At 44.4% G+C, this 26,552-nt stretch overlaps 1 protein-coding gene across 3 annotated transcripts in view; it reads right to left on the reverse strand.

Moving 5' to 3' along the window:
- Positions 1-26,552, reverse strand: part of LOC120062019 (fibroblast growth factor 13-like) — a 93,608-nt gene that overhangs the window by 50,845 nt on the left and 16,211 nt on the right. For 2 of the 3 annotated variants that reach the window (XM_039011820.1, XM_039011821.1), the window contains exon 1: positions 2,113-2,299. The exons of the other annotated variant lie outside the window; for it this stretch is intronic. In XM_039011820.1, coding sequence (XP_038867748.1) covers positions 2,113-2,299 — 187 coding nt within the window. Of the gene's footprint in view, positions 1-2,112; positions 2,300-26,552 lie in introns of those variants that run through there. 3 annotated transcript variants of the gene reach the window in all.

Genomic DNA, 26,552 nt, shown 5'->3' on the forward strand with positions numbered 1-26,552 from the left:
AGAGCTGTCCTTTCCCCGTGTTCCCTTCCCTAGAGGACTGTCCTTTACCGTAGTTTACCTCACCTTTCATCCTCTCTTTCATCTGCTTTACCTTTCAATACTGCCATTACTACCCTCACAAAGGTTACCGCCTGGCCAGTACTCATGCTTTGGCTATTTTTTGCACCACTGGCTCCCTACTCTAGGAACCTTTTAAGACTGATACATCAGGAGGCTGACGTCTTTTCAAAGGCATAGATTTTCGCCAAAATGTCAGTCCACTATTCATAAGTAAACTGAGTGTGATGCTGGGTAGCCATCTAGGTTCCTGTAACAAGCCATAAAGAGCATTTCTTCAACGTTGCTTAAAGTGCATTGAATGAAAATATGTGGATTGGAGGATAACATTTCATGGAAGACTTCTTGATTTGTAAATTCCCATGCTACCTTAAAAACACACATTCACAAGGTGTTACATCACAAGGAAACAATGTATCGGAGACAGAGAATGGCGTCATAAGGTGAAATCAGTGGGCGGCTTTTTCTACCAGGAGACTCAGGGATCTCTACTCACACACTCACTGACACACCCAAACACATCCATACACAAACACACTCGCATAGCCGCAGCAGAAAAGTATCTTGCTTCTGCCGAGGCTCCACATATGTGTTACGTAAACCACACACTCCCTATCCCCGTCCCCTTCCAACTCCACAGTCCTGCCTCAGGGAGGTGGAAGAGGGGGGTGAGGTGGGATGAAAGAGGGTACTGGCTGGTATCATGGTGTGGGTCCAGTTCTGAGGGAACACTGCAGGGTAGCTTAGCCCCAGCCCCCCGAGCAACACACCCCCAATCTCCTCCACTCCACCCCTACCTGCATAATGCACTTACTAAACAGACTGAAACAGCCTGTGAACTTGATGGGAGAGGAATTAACTGGAGCTCATTTAGGTCTGAAAGCACAGGGCTGAGTCACGCTCAGCAAACCGCAGCGGTGCTCATTAACCGAGGTCCACGGCTCATGTAGCTTTGTAAACATCACAGAGAACCAGCCGTAAGGTAGTGCTGGTATGTAGCACAGCTAATGGTCAAAAGCAAGCTGGTCTGTTTCACTGTATACTCTGGTTGTGGATGTCTGGTTCTGGTTGTGGATGAGGTTCTGTCTGGGCGCTGTAAGCTGGAGTGGAGGCTAAGCCTTCACTAACTACATGAATCGCACCTTGGCAGAATATACTGCATGGGCCATTCAGGGACTGAGAGGTCTCTTGGGATGCCTTATCAGTTTTTTGTTAGAGCACTGCCCTGAAATACAGACCGTGGACTAACCTGCACTGTCTGTACAGGAAACGTCCCTGGAAGTTTTTGCTGGTTGGTTTTGAAATCCCCAAATATAAAGTTTAATACATGTGTACAGGATGTGTTAAACTTCACAAAGTGTGTTTGACATATTCTTCAGAAAAGTATAAATATCCTTCATCATTTTCTACACTTGGTGAAATTACACAAAACTATTCAAATGCTTGGATGCCTGCTGTACATCCTGTGTCCCATGATAGTACACCAAAGCAATATATCTGCATATAGTATTTTTTAAGCTTGCTCATTGTGGATTCAGACAACAGACATAAGCATGGGAATGATATTTAAAGACCACAGTGGGCTTGTGTTATGTTCTAATCCTGTTTAGCTGGCTCTATTGTAATGGTCCACATGGGATTACATGAGCAGACATTGAGGGACGAAGCACCAATATAATACATCACTTAGGTAGTTATTAACAGTCTGTAATGTCATAGGTCACCCTTTTGTGCATGAACTAAAATACACATCCATAGGGAGACCATCTCACTGTCTTTCCTTTGATCTAAATCTGTATTTATAGATTTTGATTAACATTCTATGGATATTTAAATATATATATATATATATATATATATGTATCAAATCGAATCATTTATAAAAGTTGATGTTGTTCCTATACCTATATAGCCACTTTGGTTGTCCAGTGTCCCTGATATTTGGTGCACAGAGCAGAGTTGGGGAAAGTGATGATGAAACAGAAGAAATGGCAACAGAAATCAAACGTTTTGAATTGTGATGGTCTAACGGAATTAGCGATACCCAAAACAGACCTGGTCGCCTCCGTCTCCTCTTCTTGGAGCCAAAGAGTTTGACCCGAGAGAACATAGACAGCCGGCTCGGTTTCTCGCATGGCTTCGTCTTGTTCGGACTGCTAACGCAGCGGCAGGCATTCGATTTCTCCCGCTCCCTCGCCTGCCTTTTCTGCCGAATAAGGGAGCTGGCTAACGCTGCAGCCATGGCCAGTTTGACGGTTTTCCGGAGAAAACTTCCAGACTATGAAAAATGTTCTCCTCTACTAACCCTTTCAATTTTTGATTGAAAATCTTTCAGCAGTGGTCATCCAAAGATTCCTCAAATGCAAAGGGCAGTCATTGCTCGTTAATTGTGAAATAAATATATTAAATTCAAAATGCAGTCAGTGCATAAAAAAGTACCTCCACTCTTCTTCAAAATGATGCCTATTAAATGTTCTGTAAGTTGATAATTTTTCTGTTGGTTTTGTTGGGCGTAGCTCGGTAACGGTGCATCTTATCTCCGGAAGGAAAAAACAGTCCTCAACAAAAAATGACGAGACACATGTTCCACTCTCGTACAGCACAAATAGTGGCATTTCTTCAGCATCATAACTAACGCGCAGCTGTTTCCCTAAAAGCCGTTTTGCACCATCCCACAAAAGCAGGGATCATGCACATGAAGAGTGGCGCAGACGCAGGTGGTTGTGGACGGCGCTAATGCGCAGCCAGAAAAACACCTGTTAGAGAACGCAGAGAAAACGTTTCCAATGCTGATGTTTTCCTCTTGTCTTTTAGGTCGTTAATCTCCCTCGTCACGGGCAAAGCGCTGCTAGTACAGTGCATGGACTAAACCGGTTTAGTAGATAGAGCGACGGGTGAGGATAGAGAGACTAATTATTATAGAGATTAAATTAGTTTTCCCTCTCTTGTTCAAACAAGGCGACATATGAAATAAACCGCTTCAAACACAGTATCAGACCCCAGTGCATATTGCACAGTCTAAGCTATACTGCTGCGCTCCGAGGGAGCATCCTAACCAGGCGCAGAACTAGCGCGGGGGGAACCGGGAGGGGTGGGTGGGGTTGGAGGGGAGCAGGAGAATATTCTGGTACCCTCTCTCTCTGTCCCTTCAATTATTCAATACCGATTCAATGAGTATGTCTTTTAGGCATAACCATTACGCATACGAAAGATTTATCCAAAAAAGTTGGGGATGAAATTGCTCATAAAGCGTATCACTCGCAGCAGATCCCGTAGCCCACACTAATTAATAGACAACACGTTTTCCTTATCATGCATTGTCAGTATACAATTAGCCATGGTCCCTGCAATCATTTTAGCACTTTTAATTATGATTGTGTGAGATAAGCAAGGCGACCTGCATCCCCAAACTCCACTGCAGTACCTTGGACAACGACGCTGCCTTGAGATTCTGCCCACCCCCACCTGCTTCACTGCAGACACCCAAACAAACGTGACCGTGGTGCTCAAGTGAGAGGTACAGTGACCAATGACTCAGAATGTGGGAAAAGCCCTGACACAGTCGAAGATGGATTGGGCTACCTCTGCCACCTATACACTCATGTGAAGAAAAACTCTGAAAGCAGCCACTGGCATAAAACAAGACAGGGCGATGTAGTAAATGAGTCTCGGGTTGAAACTGAGCCATCATCAATATTTCACATCCTGTCTGTCTCTAGAGAAGGGTGAAGAGATGGGCATGTGGCGACAACAGGAAGCTCGTGTCCACATTTTTGACCAGCGTGTTGCCATGGTATTCTGGCCTTTGCCTTGCACTGACGGCTAGGTCAAAAAATATACTTTATAGTTATTGTTATGTTCAACCTAGTCCTAGACTGAGGGGCACCTACACATATTTTTATCAGTTATTTACAACAAAACAATATGAGGATGTTGATGATAATGATGATACACATACGTTTGGAACAACTACGAAATGTAACGTTTGAGAAACATGGAGGAACGTCTACTTCTGACGTGAGACTGAGAGCTGGTAGTACATGAGAGCAACACATAACAGCGCACGCCCCTGATTCAATCTAACTACATTTTACACGTGGGAGTAAAAAAAAATCGATGGCACGCAACTCAGTGAAACGGTCAGTCATCGAACAAACTCCCTCACAACAAGACAGGAGTCATATCCTGCTATTGCATCAACTGCTAGATCAAACATACGTAAGGAGACAGCACCCCCCTCACCGACAAGGCTACTTTCAATAACTCCCTGAAGAAGCAGCAGTAGCTATACTTCCCATTCCTCCCTAAACCCATCTCTGTTTCCTCTCGGTGCATCGTATCCGAATCAAAGCCTCCACAAGGGTGCCACCTACAGTCCAGATTTGAAGCTGCCGTACACAAACTTTACATGATCCATAGATCAATTGTGCTGTACATTAGTAGGCTATTGCATACACTGCCACACACAGAAGCCAAAGACCTGCATTTTTTTAAATTATTTGTTCATACATAGAAATAAACTATTTCCCAATCATTAATCCATCTATAACAGTCATAGTGAATAGACAATATTAAAAGCAGGTTTCTGAAAAGACTCAAGACTCCAGAGTATAACAACAGCCTACATATTTTACTAGAAAGTTAGGTAGGTTATACTTTTTCAAACTTGATCATCCAATAATATCAACCTGAGTGGTCTGTTGTAGATATATCATCTTTGAACATACATACCGTTTTATTACCGATATGTTTGTTACAATTGATATGCACCAATATGTAAAATGTCGAATTCTATCCATCAACTTCATCAAGTTGTATACATTGCCTACGTAAAATAAACGGTAAACTTCCGACTAGTTCTATTTGGTAGACATCTACCGCACTTCTATCGCTGAGGTCATCTCTACTTCAGCACCATGGATAGCTCCGGCAAGAGGGCGTGCGCCTCCGCCCCTCCACAGTGCTCAACAGTCAAAAACAACTATCTTCCGCCACAGACCATGCAACAAAACACAAAGTCAATTGGAATATAAGAATATCCAATGTGCATCAGAAAGTAGGCTAGATCTCTAGAAGCCAAACAAACTGAAAGGAAATGTGCAGAAACACTTGGAAAGGAGAAGAGCCGCCTACCTGACGCAGATTTTCTCAAGGGAAAAGTCTTGCTTCGATGCATAACTGAAGCCAAGGAAAGTGTCCTCAATATGAGCAAACTGTCGTCGGATCTTGGAATGAAAGCAAGAAGATGCTACAAAAGTTTAAACCATATTATTCAAAGAACTGTCATAGGCGTAGACGTTAAAAGCGTAGAGGCGGGGCCAGCAATACATGCAGAAGATCATTAACTGACGAGCATTAGTGAGATGCCATTATGACTTTCTAAAATGCTCATTAAAGATGCATTTGGAGGTCTTGTTGATCCGGAGTGTAGTCACTAAACTGCTGTGCTCTCTGTGTCAGAAATTAAGAAAAGTGATCGAAAATGCTCGCTGAGATACTTCCTGCCGAGGGCAGAGAATAGTTTCCTCTCATATTACAAAAAAAAATGGATGGAAAACGATCCTTTAATGTGCCGGGTAAACCGGTTAGGCAGGCCCTGTCCACTTTCGACTGAAATGCATTGACGTACATCAACAGGAGATGACAAAAGGCATTAGCAGATGGTTTTTACATGAGAGCTTTGTTTTTCTGGACACATAAGCAGGATAAAATAAAATAAAAACTGGTACAGTGGCCTTCCACATTGTACATGGCTTTATCACATAAACTGTCAAAGCCAAAGGGAAATCAAACATTGAATATCATTTAATCATGACAACTTATAGACATGATTCAAGCGTTCTTATATCAAACAACCATCTTCCATGTCTAATCAGATATAAAAGATGAAATATAGTTTACTGAACTTTACTTAGGGCTCTATTCAATCCGCATCGCGTAAAGTCAGATTTACAGCGTGATTGAATATTAAAGGCATTGCTCCCGCTTTAGCGGTAAACGGTGTCGGCTCAATCGGAAATGACCTTTACATTTCTATCGCGGAATCTGTAACGCTAAAGCGTAACAGATTGAATAGAGTACATTGAGTATAGAATAAAATTACTCTCCAAGACAAGCATCAGTCATTGTAATGGTCTATATATGAAGGCCTGAAGTGTGGTGAATGTGGTGATATTGTATAATGTATTGTACTGTAGTCCTTAGAGGCAGATCCTAGCCAGCATTGAACACTAGATGGCGCAAGTGACTAGACTTCGATTGCTAGAGGACTAGCCATTGCGGATGCCAACAGACTGCACTTCAAAAAATGGACTTTGTTGAGGCCTTGAAAATGATGACCCCTCAAAGTAATGCAAAGGAAAGGGAAAGGGGTATACCTAGTCAATTGTACAACTGCATGCCTTCAACTGAAATGTGTCTTCCACATTTATCCCAACCCCTCTGAATCAGAGAGGTGCGGGGGGCTGCCATAGTCGACTTCCACGGCTTCGGCACGGCTTCGGCGCCCGGGGAACATTGGATTAACTGCCTTGCTCAGGGGCAGAACGACATAATTTTATCTTGATATACACCAGTAACTACAGATCATGAGAGAAGAAACATTAGTGGGCATACACATTTACTAAAAGTTAACCATATGAATTTGCTGAAGGGGATCACTATTTGCCCTTAGCAATTCTACATGTATTCTATAGGTTGTTTTGAAGGTCAGAAACATTAGATAGGGATATTTGTACATAAAAGGGTCAATATGTCACAATATTGATCCACAACGGAAGTGGATGCATTAGTTTTCTCCTCTACTGTCGTGAGCCAGAATGCATCAAGCTGATGATGGACTCAAGGGACTACTTTCCTTAAATAGGCGGAGTGATCAGGACCCTCTCTATGGTATAGTATGATGGGACATATACTGATACTTAATTCACCTCATAAATATGTATGTATGTATGTACAGGGCCTTCAGAAAGTATTCATACCCCTTGACTTATTACACATTTTGTTGTTACAGCCTGAATTCAAAATGGATTAAATACAAAATAATATTACCATCTACACACAATATACCCCCTATTGACAAAGTGAAAACAGTTTTTTTGAACTTTTTGCAAATGTATTGAAAATGAAATTCAGAAATATCTAATTTACATAATTATTCACACCCCTGAGTCAATACTTGTTGGAATCACCTTTGGCTGGGATTAAAGCTGTGAGTCTTTCTGAGTAACTTTCTAAGAGCTTTGCACACCTGGATTGTGCAATATTTGCACTTCATTCTTTTCAATATTTTTCAAGCTCTGTCAAGTTGGTTGTTGACAATTGCTAGACAGCCATTTTTAATTCTTGCTGTATATTTTCCAGCAAATTTAAGTCAAAACTGAAACTAGGCCACTGAGGAACATTCAATGTTGTCTTGGTAGGCCACTCCAGTGTATATTTGGCCTTGTGTTTTAGGTTATTGTCCTGCTGAAAGGTGAATTTGTCTCCCTTTCCCTTTTTTTATCCTAAACAACTCCCTAGTCCTTGCTGATGACAAGTACACCAATAACATGATGCAGCCACCACCATGCTTGAAAATATAGAGTGGTACTCAGTGATGTGTTGATTTGCCCCAAACAAAACGCTTCGTATTCAGTACTTAAAGTTCACTTCATTGCCACATTTTTTCAGTTTTACTTTAGTTATTTTTTGCAAACAGGATGCATGTTTTGGAATATTTGTATTGTGTACAGATGTGCTTCTTATCACTATGTCATTTAGGTTAGTATTGTGGAGTAACTACAATGTTGTTGAGCCATCCTCAGTTTTCTCCTATCACAGCCATTAAACTCTGTAACTGTTTTAAAGTCAACATTGCCCTCATGGTGAAATCCCTGAGTGGTTTCTTTCCTCTCAGGCAACTGAGTTAGGAAGCTCGCCTGTATCTTTGTAGTGACTGGGTGTATTGATACACCATCTAAAGTGTAATTAATAACCATCAGGCTCTAAAAGATATTCAATGTCTGATTTTTTATTTTTTACCCATCTACCCATCTCCCAATGTCCTTCTTGGTGAGGCATTGTAAAACCTCTCTGGTCTTTGTGGTTGAATCTGTGTTTGAAGTTCACTGCTTGACTGAGGGACCTTACAGATAATTGTATGTGTGGGGTACAGAGATGAGGTACTCATTCAAAAATCATGTTAAACACTATTATTGCACACAGAGTGAGTGCATGCAACTTATTATGTGACTTGTTCAGCAAATATTTACTCCTGAACTTATTTAAGGCTTGCCATAAGAAAGGGTACGAATACTTATTGACTCAAGACATTTAAGCGTTACATTTTCTCTTAATTTGTAAAAATGTCTAAAACATAATTCCACTTTGATATTATGGGGTATTGTGTGTAGGCCAGTGACACAAAATTGAAATGTAATCCATTTTAAATTCAGGCTGTAATACATCAAAATGTGGATAAAGTCAAGGGGTGTGAATACTTCCTGAATGAACTATATGTATGTCTGACATTTCAAAGTGAAAACTACAAACTTCAGAAGCTTTATTAATACATCTGAAATACACTACAAGTTTGAAACGTTCTGCATTGCAGGAAAGTTCTCCTGCAGCATTGAGATCAAATTAAGATCCTACATCTGTAGGTATGTAGGTAGGTATGTATGTGCTGTATGCATCAATATCTATAAAACCATGCCATCTGTCCCATGCACTGCCCATCAATAATCCTGACATAGGATAAGTGGCCCCCAACAAGGACAAGAGGCAGACCCCCATGTTCTACTACAACAGTCTGTGTCTCAGATCCACTCTGGATAAGCTGAGACCATCAGTCAAAGGGACAGGCTAGCTGTATCAGTGACTATATGGCAACTGAGGAGAGGAGGGCTGCAGTACACAACAGCAGTACAAATAGAACATCACAAGAGATGCTGGGAAAGTGTCTATCTATGTGTACCTTCAATCATGCCTGTCTTTGTCTGAGTGTGGCATACGCATGTGTCTAACTCAACTGGTAAGCTGACTGCTGCTGTGATGAGATGGACTACGGATACCTTGCTCTCCGGTAATAACATGCTCATGGCATAGGTTTTCAACTTGGGATGCGAGTGGCGAGAAAGAGAGATGGTCGCCCTGCTTCTCAGGGCTGAGGCGTGCGTGTGTGTGTGTGTGTGTGTGTGTGTGTGTGTGTGTGTGTGTGTGTGTGTGTGTGTGTGTGTGTGTGTGTGTGTGTGTGTGTGTGTGTGTGTGTGTGTGTGTGTGTGTGTGTGTGTGCATGTGTTCATGCGTGTGTTTGCCTGTATGTGTTTGCAAACCAAGTCTGTGTGACCTGCAGTGTGCCAGCCTGCCAGGGTTCCATTCATTACGGTTACCATCGCTGTTCTTCTAACTGCACTCCCAGCCACAGCCTCACAAGAGGGGGAGGAGAGCCTCCATGGACAACCTAAAGTCCAGTACAACACACAGTCGATTACAGTAGCTATTAGAGCAACATACACAGTCAGCATTGCGTCAATACTATCAGTGCCATAAAAGGCAAACCAGTACAACACCAAGCTGTGAGCACAATCAGCAATATAGATCAATGGAGAGAGACAGGAATGCTGAAGCTAGATGTATTGGAGTGCCGAACCATTGGTGTTGTGTATGTTTTGTATACGGGATGGGTGTGAAGTGAGTGCCAGGTTGACAGTGACTGCGTAGGCCAGGGTACTATTGTGCCGCCTGCTGCCATACAAAGGCACACAGATGGAGCGCGACGATCCCGGCGCGGTGTGCTGCTCAAGCTGTGAACACGGATATTTCAGACAGCACCACACAGCCTGCCTCCGTCACTCTGCCAGTAAACAATGATATCATTGATTCCTCAGAGAGTGGGTGCTGTTACATATTCTACCCGCTAGGGGTACTGTGTTACGGAGTGCCACAAGATATGGGATGTGCTCCGAAGATTGTGAACCTTGGGCTGCGTTTACACAGGCAGCCAAATTCTGATCTTTTTTTCACTAATTGGTCTTTTAACCAGATCAGCTCTGAAAAAGATCTGATGTAAAAAGATCTGATGTGATTGGTCAAAATGCCCAATTAATGAAAAAAATATCAGAATTGGGCTGCCTGTGTAAACGCAGCCATAATGACCTCTGTAGATATAGCCAAAAAATGTAGTCTGTCTCCTTCTATTAATCGCACCAGTCTATCAAGTTAAATCATTGTTAATGAATTTCTAATTTGGGATTGAGAGGAGGCAGAACTTGGGGGACAGGCATTGATTGTAGTGAGAGGCTTACACCTGATAGAGGGCAAAGCATAAAAAATATGATTTGTAGCATCCTGAGAGTACATTGAAATTCCTTAAAAGTCTATTTTGGAACGTTATCTAAATCATTGCATTTCAAAACACTGAGCTCAGCGCAAGAGCTTCCTTGGTATAGTTCTGGCTCAAAGAAAGGACCTACCATGGATGAAGAACAATATGGCATAATCTCTAATTAATAACGTTATATAGTAAGAAATGAGGAAGTTCTACGCTGCATTGCTGCAGGCCTCTGAGTGCTTACAGTTAGTTGGTTCTGCTGGTAAACAACAGCTACATCATCCATGTTGCAGCACAGTAGACTAGGCCACCACTGCCATGATGACAACCAGCGTTGCTATGGAGACTGTCCACCTGAGCATGTGTGATTGTTATGGGGATGGGGGAAGGGGTATTACAAGAGACAAGACCCTTCCTCAAGGCTCTGTGAGGAGAAGAGCTGGATCCTAGTTGTGGCTGAAAGGCTGGGCCACGGGGCTGGGCTGACAGCCTCAGAGCTCTCTGCTGCCCCCCAGGGCCTGGAGGACTGACTGCAGCAGCATATAAAGACATGGACTATCGTGACTGGGACTGGTACCCCCAGGGTATTGACTATGATGTTGGGGAGCAGCTCCAAGCTCCACCGTGGGGACTAATTTACAAAGCAGAAGAGCAGCTCTTAGCTCTACCGTGGGGACTAATGACAAAGCAGAAGAGCAGCTCTGAGCTCCACCGTGGGGACTAATGACAAAGCAGAAGAGCAGCTCTTAGCTCTACCGTGGGGACTAATGACAAAGCAGAAAAGCCGCTCTGAGCTCCACCGTGGGGACTAATGACAGAGTAGAAGAGCAGCTCTGAGCTCCACCGTGGGGACTAATGACAAAGTAGAAAAGCCGCTCTGAGCTCCACCGTGGGGACTAATGACAAAGTAGAAAAGCCGCTCTGAGCTCCACCGTGGGGACTAATGACAAAGCAGAAAAGCAGCTCTGAGGTCCACCATGGAAACTACATAACTACCACCAAAAGGAGCAGCTCCTTGTCTAAATATATGAACTTGTTTGTATTTGTCCACAGTGGTATTTCAGAAATAAAGATAATCAAACATAAAAATAGCAAACATGGGAACAAAGGGCTGTGAAGTCCATCCAACATCCAACATCAATTCAGTACTGTCTAAACTGTATACCAGTCTCCTTCTTCATTAAACCACTGTGCTGTAGCAGCTAGGCCTTACATCTCACTTAAAACACACAGGAAATAAGCAGAGTAGCAGACTAGATATAAAACCTGGCTATTACCATATGCCCCCTCACCTTTTGCCTAACAGACTTGGAGATCCGAGTCTGGCAGAGTAATTATGGGGTGTCTGTCTCAGAGGAGAGGGGGAACAGACGTCAACAGTCTTAGACGTCGATGGAGACTAATTATAAGAACACATGGTGCTATCCAAAGACTAAAAGCAGAGTTGTTCTGCCAAACTTTCTGTCTGACTGACTACTCGACTGAGAAAAAAACGGCTATTGATCAGAGACTTTGAATTCTTTCCAGCCACTATTAATATTCATTCACACGCCTCAAAAGAGTTGATGTGACGCTGATCAGACAGACAGAGGATATTTAGTTCCACAGCCTTGGTTTCTCCATCTTCCCTATCAAATTGTCACATCCACAAATAATGAAGAGAAACGTCATTCGAAATAACTGCATAGAACAAAATGTTAAAGTATTCCATAATGGCAATCCTTGATTCCATTCATGTCAATCATGAATTCATATACCTGCATTCACGTCAATGAACGGCATTTGCCTTCCAGCCTAAGCTGCCTAAAGCAGTGGCACATGCCGCCAGGTTCCAGTCTCTTAGCAATACACACACAGTTACGCACACAGTCGTAGTAATACACACACAGTTATGCACACAGTCTTAGTAATACACACAGTGTTTGAGATGGGTGCCTTGTAATGACGTGGATAAATCTCAATCAGAGGCACCAAACGGTGTGTGAAATAGCAAAGCTCCGAGACGGGTCTGACCTGAATGACTAATAGGAGTCTCTCTCCTCTCTCTCTCTTTCTCTCTCTCTCTCTCTCTTCTCTCTCTCTCTCTCTCTCTCTCTCTCTCTCTCTCTCTCTCTCTCTCTCTCTCTCTCTCTCTCTCTCTCTCTCACTCTCACTCTCACTCTCACACTCTCACACTCACACTTGCTCATTTGTATGACACACACAGAGTCGAACGGAGAACCACGGGGCACGGCAGCTTTACTCTCCTTCCTCTAACGACGTCTCCCTATTTCACCAGGAGGCCCAGACGAGGGATTTTCATCTTAAAAGCTACAGTCCAAGAGCCCTGGAAGACACTGAGCTCATTCTCTACAACCCACCACCAATAAAGCCTGATTGACAATGTCTGACATTGCCCCTCTGTCTCACTATGATGTGCGAATGAGAAAAGAGGACACGTATATTTAACGTTCAATATCAGTGATGAAACACTCATGAGATGATGTCAATGGACGAGGGATTATCATGTTGATGTACAAAATGAGTCAAGTCTATTTCCTTTTTTCCTCTGTTGACGGAAATTGAAAATGAAACCTGCAGTGCGGTGTGTGACTCAACCCTGCAGATGCCCGTCCGGTCCCTGGCTGTATTCCCCCAGGGGGTTGTGGGTAAATGGATAAACTATAATAAAGGTGAGGGATGTGGTGAGCAGGAGGGCGTGTAAAAGCCCCGATGATCGACAGCTCAGTGAGGGGTCACGGGGAGCATAAATAACACATTTAAAAGCAGAGGACACCTCTGAAGGGCAACGTGTCATCATGACTGCCTGTATGGTGATATTACAGGAGGGAGCGGGTCATACTACAGACAGATAGTTCTGAGGCTGAGAGGTCCCTAGAATCAGAAGGATTGTGGTAAGACCTAATGACTGTAATTCTATAGGTCTTCGTATATAATTACAGATACAGTAGCCATAGGGTCATAGCTACTCCCACAGCCCACAATGAGGCCATTCAGACTCTACACAATCAGGTTGCCATGGAGCTGTTGATGTCTGTTTCTGGGTTAGCCACTGCACACTGTCACATTCTAACCTACTTATATCATTTGACTGAGGAGGAGAGAAAGGAGAATTGGACCACATAACACACAATACACGCACGCACACAGTGACTGTTACACACACACCCATAGAGACGCACGCACGCACGCACGCACGCACGCACGCACGCGCGCACGCACGCACGCACGCACGCACGCACGCACGCACGCACACAGGGAGACTGCCAGCCCTGATAAATCGGATAATGAGGTTCAAACTGACAATCGTCACGACAACAAATGCCTCAATTACAGCCAGCAGAGAAAACAAACAGGAGGCAGGAGGAAAAAATCAAATCCCTGTGCCACTGAACTGCCAACAAGGACGATTGAACAGCACACACACACACGCACACACACACACACACACACACGCACACACACACATGCACACACACAAAGGAGTTGAGTGGAAGTAGTTACTGCAAAAATAATGAAGGTCTGCCCTTCTGCATGGGCAGACAGTTTTTATGAATAATGCATGGCAAATTGTACCCCTCCAGTCCTGACAGGGAGGAACTTGGTTAAGCAGGCCAGGAAGTGTGAAGTGATGCTGGCCTACATTCTCCTGCCTGCCAGCCAACCAGCCAATCAGTCAACCAGCCAGCCAATCAGCCGACCAGCCAGCTAGCCAACCAGCCAGCCAGCCAACCAGCCAACCATCCAGCCAGCCAGACACATAAAGGTGGTAATGGGATGTAGATAGGGCTTTGATACTCATGCTCTGGCCGGGTCAGCCTGACAAGTCTACTGGGTGAAGGAGATACAGCATAGCGGATATAGACCCACCCCCAGAGGACTACAGGTCAGGGCCGGGTTTCATTCCAGAAAGTTGCATCCTCCACTGTCCTGGCTCACCCTCTCACAGATCTTACGGGACTGACTAGATGAAGGCTTCATAGCTGAAGTCAGACCTATTCAGTCAGGTCAGATTTGCAAAGGGAAGTGAATGAGGCCAGAAGGATAGGAATGAAATCTAGCCATGATGAGAGATCTGCTCTGTTAGAAGGAAGTCACAGTGTTAGCCCATCTGTCAATCCCCTTGCTACTGATCATGCTACCAGCTGCTACATGCTAATCTTAGCCCCCACCAGGCTACACTGGTCCAAAATAACCCTGCTCACCTCCACTTCCTCTGGTCTTAAATAGCTGGGGAAGTTTTTGCTGGCACGCTGGTGTGACTAGGTAAGAGGAATAAATACATTTTGCCTGGACATGCAGTTTGGAATTCTAAATTCCCACGCTCCTAATGTGTTTCCTGGAGTATGTGTCGGGAGGTGTCGGGTATCTTTCTGCCTGTCTTGGCAGCATGGCACGGAGTGCTGGCATAACTCTGCCATGACGACTGACTCTAGATCAGAGGATGAGAGCCACGGGGGATGGACGGAACTGAGCCTGCTGCTCTCTGTGCAGTTTGTGAGGAACTGTGATCACTGGACATACTGTGTGTGTGTGGCAGTGGAGGCTCCTCAGAGGAGGAAGGGGAGGACCATCCTCCTCAGTGAGTTTCATGAAAATAAAAATAGTGAAACAAAAATAGTTGTAATTTTTAGATAAAACCGTACTTAATATATTCACGTCACCAAACATGTTATTAAAACGCACTGTTTTGCATTGAAGGTCTACAGCAGCCTCAACAGCACTCTGTAGGTTACCACCATGGTGTAGCCGGAGGACAGCTAGCTTGAATTTGTAAAATCAAGCCTCAGTCAGTCGTAATGTTAGGTTTTACCAAGGCCCAAAACTGTTGCACTCTGTAGATACTCTCTCCAAAAGGGCAAGCAGACTCTTCTAACAAGCAGGACAGCAGATTTTGATTGCTACTCTGTGCTGCTTGTGTAGATCAATTATTCATGGGACTTTTTAACCACTAATTTGGGAGTACGATCCAAAAAACTCAAAAAGTAGGGGGTCGTTACCTCCCTCCTTCCTCATCCTGTTGTGACGCGAACAGAGTACAACGTCAATGCCTGTGGAGTAGGCTAAATGTGGGGGAATGGATTAAGGTGATTCAGGGCAGCTCAGCCTTCATCTCTGCTGTGATTCGTTTCTGCCTGGGCCTCCCAGACTCCTCCCAGCCTCCTGTTTACAGTCCTATCAGAACTTTTGAGATGGGGAGAGGGGGGCTCAGCAACCTGACACACCTTTTCTGCAGTGGAGGAATACATTGATGCCCCTCCCTCTCACTCTCTCTGTCTCTCTGTCTCTCTGTCTCTCTGTCTGTCTGTCTGTCTGTCTGTCTGTCTGTCTGTCTGTCTGTCTGTCTGTCTGTCTGTCTGTCTGTCTGTCTGTCTGTCTGTCTGTCCTAATACTGTATCATCCTCTCTATCTATGTCTTTCAGAGTGAGTCAGGGAGGGATGTAGAGATGTGTATTAAGGAGAGCTGTTCACATCACACTCTGGCCTTGAGATCAGTGAATCTCATCCGGTCTGTCTCTGGTCTCAACTCACAGAGCCAACAAACTAGGATTTACAGACGTTTCAGAGTCACAGTCTCATTAGAGATGGCTACTGTTTGATTATGTAACGTTTGGGAGGGGGTACGCAGTATTCCGTTTCAACTGTTTGTCATCTTTCTCTGGGTGCCTTTCATTTGAATGATGTGACGGAGGGTTTGCGCAGAGAGCTGGCCCGGCCGCGGCTCGACTCGGCAGACGATCGAGCAGCGAGACACTACCATGGCTCTCTGAATGGGGGGTTCAAGGGTAAATAGCAAATTGAAATTCCTTTCATTCTTCCTTTTCGAATGCCCCCCCTCTCGCTCTGTCTCGAAATGTAAAAAAAATGCTGCAGCCTATTAGCTTCAGGTGACGTGATGTTTGGATACAATCAAAGCATTAAGGTCTAGTTTCTCAAACATCCTTAGGCATTAATAAAGTCACGAAGAGAGATCAAATCAGCACAGTCGAAACTGAGAAAGATCCCTACAGCCTGAGAGACAGAGAGGGAGTTAGAGTGGAGTTTCACAGAGCCTAGGGGCCTAAGGGCACATTAACACCTACAGCCCCCGGGGTTAGCAGAGCTCCCCTTCTTAGCACCCCTAGAGCCCCCTAGTCCCAGTGGTATGTACTGAGTCAGGGGGTTACGCCATAATCGGATTGGGAGATTTCTCTGAGCGCCCCAGGATGATGAGGAATCAGTTCATGTGATTATGGACCCCTGTCCACGAGCATCATATTACCACGACTTAGATCCCCAACCTCGGGTCGGGATTGGGTGTCGTTTCGGATTGGAAGTGGTGCCATTCGACCCCATTCAAAAAGCAGCTGCCATAACAAGCGCTAGCTCCCATGAGGTTATGTGTAGGGATAACGTAAATAACACGAGATCAAATACAGAACTTAGATCAGACAAAAAAATGGGAGAGAAGCCTTGGCTGGATCTCTAGGAATGACCTCTACTCTCCAAACCTCATCCAGGATCAGTGACATTTACCCTGGTGAGGCAATAACATGCTGGGAGGATATTAGACCAGTGTTCTGGCAGACCTAGAGATATATTAACCATGGATGTTGATCAGTGATCAGTGCTACTGCCTGCCTGCTTGCCTTGCGGATTGCCTGCTCATTACATCACCCACAACACGCATCTGAAGCAGCCCATAACGAACGCCCACAGAGCAGAGGCGAGAACACATGCCCCGTGTTTCCACCACCGCGCCATACATAGCTCTGCTACAGTACGCGCTGTGCTATCACGTCAACACCGGGAGGGAGAAGAGAGAAAGCCATGGAGGTGATGGAATCTGCCCCTGTGGGTCGAAATCTGTTTCTTCTGTCTGATTTGGGTGGGAGGGTGTTGTTGTGGGAGGGTGTTGCTGTGTGTATGTATGTATGTGTGTGTGTACTATGTACTGAGGGACAGCTGCTAGAGTGTAGTGTCAGAGCAGCTTGATGTGATATAATGTGTGATGTCTCATTATGTGTCCAGCCACTGGATTAGGGGGCTGACATGAATGGTTGCCATAGGGATCTGGGTCTAAAGGGGTGAGCATGGTAAAATCAAATCAAAGTGTATTGGTCGCGTACACAGATTTCCAGATGTTATCGCAGGTGCAGGGAAATGCTTGTGTTTCTAGATCCAACAGTGCAGTAATAGCTAGCGAAAATAACTATGAAAAACAATACACACATAATCCAGAAAAATAAAGAAATAAAGAAATATCAGTTATAGTTTTTTTCTGACCAGCACTGTCCCAGAGCTGTGGTTGCTGGGGTGTGTGAGTGGAGGGGGCTAGGCTGTGGGTTACTGGGGTGTGTGGGTGGAGGGGGCTAGGCTGTGGGTTACTGGGGTGTGTGGGTGGAGGGGGCTAGGCTGTGGGTAGCTGGGATGTGTGGGTGGAGGAGGCTAGGCTGTGGGTAGCTGGGATGTGTGGGTGGAGGGGGCTAGGCTGTGGGTAGCTGGGATGTGTGGGTGGAGGGGGCTAGGCTGTGGGTAGCTGGGGTGTGTGGGTGGAGGGGGCTAGGCTGTGGGTAGCTGAGGTGTGTGAGTGGAGGGGGCTAGGCTGTGGGTAGCTGGGATGTGTGGGTGGAGGGGGCTAGGCTGTGGGTAGCTGGGGTGTGTGGGTGGAGGAGGCTAGGCTGTGGGTAGCTGGGATGTGTGGGTGGAGGGGGCTAGGCTGTGGGTAGCTGGGGTGTGTGGGTGGAGGAGGCTAGGCTGTGGGTAGCTGGGATGTGTGGGTGGAGGAGGCTAGGCTGTGGGTAACTGGGGTGTGTGGATGGAGGGGGCTAGGCTGTGGGTAGCTGGGGTGTGTGGGTGAAGGGGGCTAGGCTGTGGGTAGCTGGGGTGTGTGGATGGAGGGGGCTAGGCTGTGGGTAGCTGGGATGTGTGGGTGGAGGGGGCTAGGCTGTGGGTAGCTGGGGTGTGTGGATGGAGGGGGATAAGCTGTGGGTAGCTGGGTGTGTGGGTGGAGGGGGATAGGCTGTAGGTAGCTGGGTGTGTGGATGGAAGGGGATAGGCTGTGGGTAGTTGGGTGTGTGGGTGGAGGGGGATAGGCTGTGGGTAGTTGGGTGTGTGGGTGGAGGGGGATAGGCTGTGAGAAGCTGGGTGTGTGGGTGGAGGGGGATAGGCTGTGAGAAGCTGGGTGTGTGGGTGGAGGGGGATAGGCTGTGAGAAGCTGGGTGTGTGGGTGGAGGGGGATAGGCTGTGAGTAGCTGCAACGCATCACACCGCCCCCACACTGCTTATTCATCACACTGCCCCTCGTCGGACCAGGTTGCCTCGGCACCAGATTTTATTTGCTTCTCAGATGAAGACTCACAGGGCCCTCCTGTGCCCTGCATGCTGATGGGGGAGTGTGGAGGTGTGGAGGTGTGTGTGCGCGTGTGGAGTGGAACAAGGCTGTGAAACAGAACAGAACAGCGAGCAGTCTGCTAGAGGTTACTGAGGAAAACAGGGCACGTCCCAACCGGGCCAATCAGGTTACTTTACATCATTTGACAAACACCTGCAGCACTTAATGGAGTGGCACGGCACACCTTGGCAGAACCGCGGGGGACGGGGGACTCCTGCTGGCTCTACAGGAGGGCTGAGGCAGCAAAGGTTTGACAGGTGAAGGATGGTGTCTTTGTTAGCACTGTGCATTATTTATGTCAGGCTCGTCTATAGTGCTGCCGAGGCCCTGCCACTGCTGCCAACCTTCAGCCCCAGGAACATAAGCTAAGGCTCCAAGAGATTTATTAGGATCCCCATGGCAACAGCTAGTCTTACTGGGTTCCGACACATAAAGACATTACGGACCCAAACTATGCTTTATAATTTACACACATTTAAAAACATGAACATGTAGTGTGTGTGTATCTATCAGTTCCACATACATGTCAGTACATACAACAAGTAGGTCACATGGGGGAGAGGCGTAGTGCCGTGAGGTGTTGCTTTATTTGTTTTTTGAAACCAGGTTTGCTGTTTACTTGCGCTGTAAAAGATGGAAGGGAGTTCCTTACACTCATGGCTCTGTATAATACTTTACATTAGCTTGAATTTGTTCTAGACCTGAGGACTGTGAAAAGACCCCTGGTGGCATGTCTGGTGGGGTAAGTGTGTGTCAGTGCTCTGTGTAAGTTGATTATACAAACAATTTGGAATTTCCTACACCTCGTTTCTTATAAAACAACAAGTGATGCAGTCAAACATTAGTCAACTCTCAGCCAAGATTGACTGGCATGCATAGTATTAATATTAGCCCTCTGGTTACATTGAAGAACAAGACGTGATGTAGGAATGCATAGTATTAATATTAGCCCTCTGGTTACAGTGAAGAGCAAGACGTGATGTAGGCATGCATAGTATTAATATTAGCCCTCTGATTACAGTAAAGAGCAAGACGTGATGTAGGCATGCATAGTATTAATATTAGCCCTCTGGTTACAGTAAAGAGCAAGACGTGATGTAGGCATGCATAGTATTAATATTAGCCCTCTGATTACAGTGAAGAGCAAGACGTGCCGCTCTGTTCTGGGCCAGCTGCAGCTTAACTAGGACTTTCTTTGCAGCATGTGACCATATGACTGGACAATAATCAAGATAAGATAAAACTAGAGCCTGCAGGACTTGCTTTGTGGAGTGTGGTGTCAAAAAAGCAGAGCATCTCTTTATTACGGACAGACCTCTCCCCATCTTTACAACCATTGAATCTGTTAAAATCAGTAAAGGTCACTTTACCACTCTTGTGTAGTGGAATGACTATGTCTTTCCTCCAGACCTGAGGACAGACACTTTCCTCTAGGCTCAGATTAAAGATATGACAGACAGGAGTGGCTGTAGAGTCAGTTACCATCTTCACTAGCTTTCCATCTAAGCTGTCAATGCCAGAAGGTTTGTCATTATTGATCGATAACAATAATTTTTCCACCTCTCCCACACTAACTTTACAAGATTACAATGCTTTTCTTTCATTATTTGTTTTTTTATGCATGAGTACGATGGCTCACTGTTTGTTGTTGGCATTTCCTGCCTAAGTTTGCCCACTTTGCCAATCAAGTAATCATTAAAATAATTGGCAACATCAAATGATTATGTGATGAATAAGCCATCTGATTCGATGAAAGATGGATTTGAATTTGTACTCCTGCCCATAATTTCATTTAAAGTACTCCAGTTTTTCGCATCATTCTTTATATCATTGATCTTTGCTTCATAATACAGTTTCTTCTTATTTTTGTTGAGTTTAATCACATAATTTCTCATTTTGCTGTAAGTCAGATGTGCAGACAGACTTATTAGCCACTTCTTTAGCCCCATCTCTTTCAACCATAAAGTTTTTCAATTCCTCGTCAATCAATCAACAGTCAGTTTCTTAACAGGTGCATGTTTATCAATAATTGGAAGAAGCAATTTCATAAATTCATCAAGTGCAGCATCTGGATGCTCCTTATTAGTACCTAAAGTGACTGTTTAGCCATGCTGAAGACGTCATAGACATAAAGCAATACAATTTGGATTTGTTTGTTTCCCTGTATGTCCTTATATGACCGTGGCTTTTGCCCTCCCTCCCTCCCTGTCCCCTGCCATGGTCATTTATGATGTGTTTGGTTAGCCCATGGTCTATCTCCATCTGCCTTTCTCTGCTCTGCGCATTTGATCATGATAACACTCTCTTTATGAGTTCGCGGGGAGGACAACAACAACAATGACCTCTCACGGTCTTTCTCCAGCTCAAGGCCAGATAATATCAACAACTATATACCAATCCTACGAATCCACAAACAACGTCTTCTCAGGAAGTCTTTTGGGATCCCTGCTAAATAGACAGAGAACATTCAGATCAATAAGACACCATAGCCAACTAACTAACTCCAGTCTTGTCACGCTACAAGCTCCCCATCTGAACTCCCCCTCTGCCTCTTGGAGCCTTCAGACGTAAAAAAAAAAATATTACAGTTTACTATAGAATACTACAGTACTTACTATAGAATTCTGTAACAAACTCTAGTATACAGTAAAATACTATAGTAAATACTGCAGTCCGCAAAAACACTACGCTTTTTTAACTATAGTAAATACCACAGTATTTCATTTGCATTTACTCTGCCCATTCCCTCTCCCATATCCCAATTTCAGCCACCAATAAGTGAGAAACTTACATGCCAAGTATAGACCATATATTGTTTCCCCTACAGGTTATAGAAAAGAGCAGAAGCTCTAAACTCTCTGTTCAGAACCAAGCCCTACCTACCTACAGGTTATGGAACATGTGCTATTTTAGTATTTCTACAGTTGTTTTCCTTCAGTCCACAAAAACACTACAGGGAATACTACAGGAAAGTTCACAAACACACTACAGTAAATACTACAGTATTCATACCATAGTATACGCTATAGTATTTTTTTTACTTGGGTAAGCTAATTAAATCGAGTCTTGTCAAGCTACAAGCTCCCCATCTGAACTCCCCTTCCATAGCTGGGACTTCATGTTCAACGCAGAACGAGGAAGAGCTCTGTTTGTTGTTTTGGAAAGTTTGTTGACAAATTAGTTGTTTTAGAGAGTATTGAATGTCTATTGAAAAAGTTTGGTTAATAGCTAGCATTCTTTTGAGTTTTGATCCGGCGAAGTGGTTGGCTTCAGTTGCTGTGACTGCTACTATCTGTTCAATAATCATGCCAACCAAGGCTGGGTCTTAGGAGCTGCTTGGCGTAGTAGCTAGCCTAGCTGCTAGCTAGCTAGCTGCCCTTCAAGCTAGCAGGGTTTTCTTGAGGGCTTGAAAGCAGCCTGCGACGCGGTTACTCATTGTGGTTGGGACCGTGGATTGTCCCGGGCTTGTGGCTGTCTAGACCCCTACTGTTTGTTGATGTTGTTTCCAATCTTGCCTGTGACCTGCCCTGTCTGGAACTGTGAGGAGTGACAGCTTAACCTACGTTCTTACCATGACAAAGACCAAAGTCAACTAATAAAATAATAGATGACCTGACCAGATGGGTCCAGGACCTGAAGAAAAGTTTGCAGTTCTCCCAGGGTCAGTTTGATGAGTTCAAACATGAGAACGGCAAGATGACAGTAATCTGCAAGTCATTGAGAGAGGAATTTCAGAGTCTCCACATGTGACCTGAACGGAGTCTGAGGGCAAGGTGAGGGAATTTCTGAAGATGGACCACAGGAAGATTGAGGTGGAGAGCGCCTACAGGACTGGAAAACCCACCACCGGCCCAGGTGACAGGTCCAGGCTGATAGTGGTCCATGGTCCATGATAGTTCCTGACGCTCAAGGACAAGGTAGCTGTTCTGGAATGAGCTAAAAACTTGAGAGGAACATATATCTTCCTCAACGAGGACTATCCTGAAGCTGTGTGCCAGAAGAGGAAAGAACTTATGCAAGCCATGAAAGCTGCCAGAGCGCGGGGACATTGCTTACATCCACTATGACAGGCTCATTGTCCACCTTCCCTTCCAAAATCCTGGAAGGGATGAGAGAACCTAGCCTATGGGTTCGTAGCGTCAACCCAGCAGCACACACACACTTAAACACCCCAACAAATTAATGTTGAATGTATATTTTTTTCTCTTGCTTTGTTTGCTCTTTTGCATATTATGTCTATCTCTGATAAGCTACCCAGGAAAGGGCTGGAAATAGCCCATATTAAGTTGTGTTAGAAATAAGGTTCATGAAATCAACAACTTGCTAACATCAGAAACATTCAGATATTAGCCATTTCTGAGACTCACTTAGATAATTCATTTGATGATACAGCAGTTGCAATACAAGGATATAACATCTATAGAAGAGACAGACATGTGTATGGGGGAGGTTGCCATATTCCTGTAATGCTTAGAGAAGATCTTATGTCAAGTGTTATTGAAGTGTTGTGGTCGCAGGTTCACTTGGCACATCTAAAGCCTTTTCTTTTGGGGTGTCGCTATAGGCCACCAAGTTTTAACATTCAGTTTCGAAATAATATGTGTGAAATGCTTGATAGTGTATGTCATGTAAGAGAGATCTACTTTCTTGGGGACCTGAATATTGACTGGTTTTCCTCAAGCTGTCCGCTTAAGAGGAAGCTTCTCACTGTAACCAGTGCCTGTAATCTGGTTCAGGTTATTAATCAACCTACCAGGGTGACAAACACATCCACGTGTATTGATCACCTTTTGTTCTAAAGCTGTATCCGTACCCATTGAATGCAATGATCACAATAAAGTGGCTATATCCAGGAAAGTCAAAGTTACAAAAGCTGGGCCTAAAATAGTGGATGATGTAAAATATATTTGTTGACTTGATGTGATTAAAACCTCTTAAGGATCCGCCGCTTTTTTCAATTTTTGACTAAAATGACATACCCAAATATAACTGCCTGTAGCTCAGGCCCTGAAGCAAAGATATGCATATGCTTGGTACCATTTGAAAGGAAACACTTTGAAGTTAATGGAAATGTGAAAGGAATGTAGGAGAATATAACACATTAGATCTGGTAAAAGATAAGAAAAAGAAAAAAACACTGTTCTTTTGTATTTTTTCCCCCATCATCTTTGAAATGCAAGAGAAAGGCCACAATGTATTATTCCAGCCCAGGTGCAATTTAGATTTTGGCCACTAGATGGCAGCAGTGTATGTGCAAAGTTTTAGACTGATCCAATGAACCATTGCATTTCTGTTCAAAATGTTGTATCAAGACTGCCCAAATGTGTCTAATTTGTTTATTAATAACTTTTCATGTTCAAAATTGTGCACTCTCCTCAAACAATAGCATGGTATTCTTTCAATATAATAGCTACTATAAATTGGACAGTGCAGTTAGATTAACAAGAATTTAAGGTTTCTGCCAATATCAGATATGTCTATGTCCTGGGAAATTTTCTTGTTACTTACAACCTCATGCTAATCACATTAGCCTACGTTAGCTCAACCGTCCCTTCGAAGGGACACCAATCCAGTAAATGGTCTACGGCAACGGCGGAGGAGCCCTGACTTTTTCCAGACATTTAACCACTGTTGACAAGTAAGTACACAAACAACACTGCTCCAGCATGGCTGGCAGACAGAAAGACAAGAGAGAGAATCAGTGGAATGGATGTCTGGCAGAGAAAATAACAGACAAACTTTGAGGTTGAGGGAAAGGTAGAAGCACATTCCCTAGACCTGTGTGATGTTGGAAAGAGTTGGCTATGCATAGGATATGAACGTTAGATAAGATAGATAAGGAAACAACAGCTGTGTGGCTGTGTATATTGCTGCCCAGTTTAGCAATAAGCCTATAGTGGAAACACTGTATGGGAGAACGTATGAGACACACGGCAGGCAGGGCCACAGAAGGCCTAACATAACCCCCATCTCACCTTTATCTCTCTCCAACTGTCTCTAGGTGCTAACTACCACCCCAGCCCGGCCAAAGCCAGCCAGGCGTGCCTTTCTGTTTGTCTCTCTCTCTTTGCCAGTGGAAGGGCTCGACTGAGATTCTGTGGAGGGTCTACCCAGTCTACAGAGAGGTCCAGGGGGCAGGGGTACATGGCACAGGAGAGGAAGCGTGCACATGGTTCATCACAATCACTTAAAGCTAGAACCCTTATTTGCACATCGATTTTTGGACTTGTAAATCAATTATATATACAAATTGATTCTAGCAGAATGTAACCTATAAATGCCTCAAACTTAGTTCAACTGCTGTACCCCAACATAACCCAAAATATAAGATTGTTTTACTCCAGTCTTTGTAAACAATGTAAATGTAAGACACTGTATAGCCTCAAAACATGGTTAAAACTATATAGTTTTTTTTATCATGGATGGCCAGTCTTTGCATCCATAGCTAGAATTTGAGAGTGGTTACATTTCTCCAGCATTTTACCAAAACAGAGGCGGGGTGTCGGTTTTGTTATTGTTTCAACTAAGGACTAATCAACTAATCTTCATTCAGAAGACTGGAAATATGAAAATGTGAAAAGGCTCTCGTAAATATGAAAATATGGAAATGTTCTGCATATATAAATGTTGGATGCCCATTCTTATGAGAACTTCCACACAGCAGCAGATGCACTAAAAGCTGGAAAATGAATCCGGAAAAGCAAGAGATTGAAACTCAAGTTGATGTCTCAAGTTCTCAGGACTGTTTTCTCGTAAACATTTGACAGGAAATGAGAGCATAATTCTGAGCGAACTAGGAAAAAAGTGACAGAGGCGAGCCAAAACCACAAATTACTTTTAAATGGATCTGTTGAGAGCCTGGTTATTGATCAGTGCCAGGGCAGACAGAGTGAAATGGCTTTTCCATTCGTTGGAGTGGGACTGGCTTGTCAGATGACTCAAATTGTAGCCTGACAGAGCACTGTACTGGAGACCTATGCTCTGATGAAATGACAAGTGGTTCTTTGGAGAGAAAAAAAAGTTTTATCTCTCGCAGTTTGATACGTACACAAAGCTTTGAACTGTCTCTCGTGGGGCGTGTGCACAGGGGATGAAGACAGTGTATAGTGTCCTAAGAGAACACAACAGATAGCGGTATAGAGGACTGGATGTTAGTGGTGCAGAGCTGGAAAAGAGCCAACTACTCAGTGCCTGTCCCTCGCTCACTCCCTCCCTAGCAACAGCTGGATAGGACGCACTAGGCCAGGTGGACTCGTTCTGTCACCATCATGGCACAGAGATTAAAAGGCAAAGATTAGAGATTAGAAGATGGCTTTTTGGGCCTCTAAGGCTGCCATACAGTGTTCCCCTGATGAAAGAAAACTGCATAGACCAGCATACATTTCAAGCTGGTCCATGCTGATCTATACCGGTCTATACTGGTCAGTGTTGATCAGTGCTGGTCCATGCTGATCTATACTGGTCTATACTGGTCAGTGTTGATCAGTGCTGGTCCATGCTGATCTATACCGGTCTATACTGGTCAGTGTTGATCAGTGCTGGTCTAATGCTGGTCTGAGTTTAAAGCTTGCACACACTCCTGACTGTGACTCCACTCCACCATAGGCAACAATGGCACCTTTGTGTAGGGAAACACTTTTTTACATAACACCCCAGACCTGATACAGAGATACAGGATTATGAACAGTGTTCCTAGCCAAAGGGAAGTGGCAGGCTAGCTGTACCTTATTAAGGCTCGAAGACATCTCCTCAGAGTTTAGTGGAGGGAGGCTGAGGCACAGATCTGGGTCAGACATCAGAGAGGATCAT

The sequence above is a fragment of the Salvelinus namaycush genome, chromosome 17, assembly GCF_016432855.1.
Source record: "Salvelinus namaycush isolate Seneca chromosome 17, SaNama_1.0, whole genome shotgun sequence".
NCBI classification, from domain to species: Eukaryota; Metazoa; Chordata; class Actinopteri; order Salmoniformes; family Salmonidae; genus Salvelinus; species Salvelinus namaycush.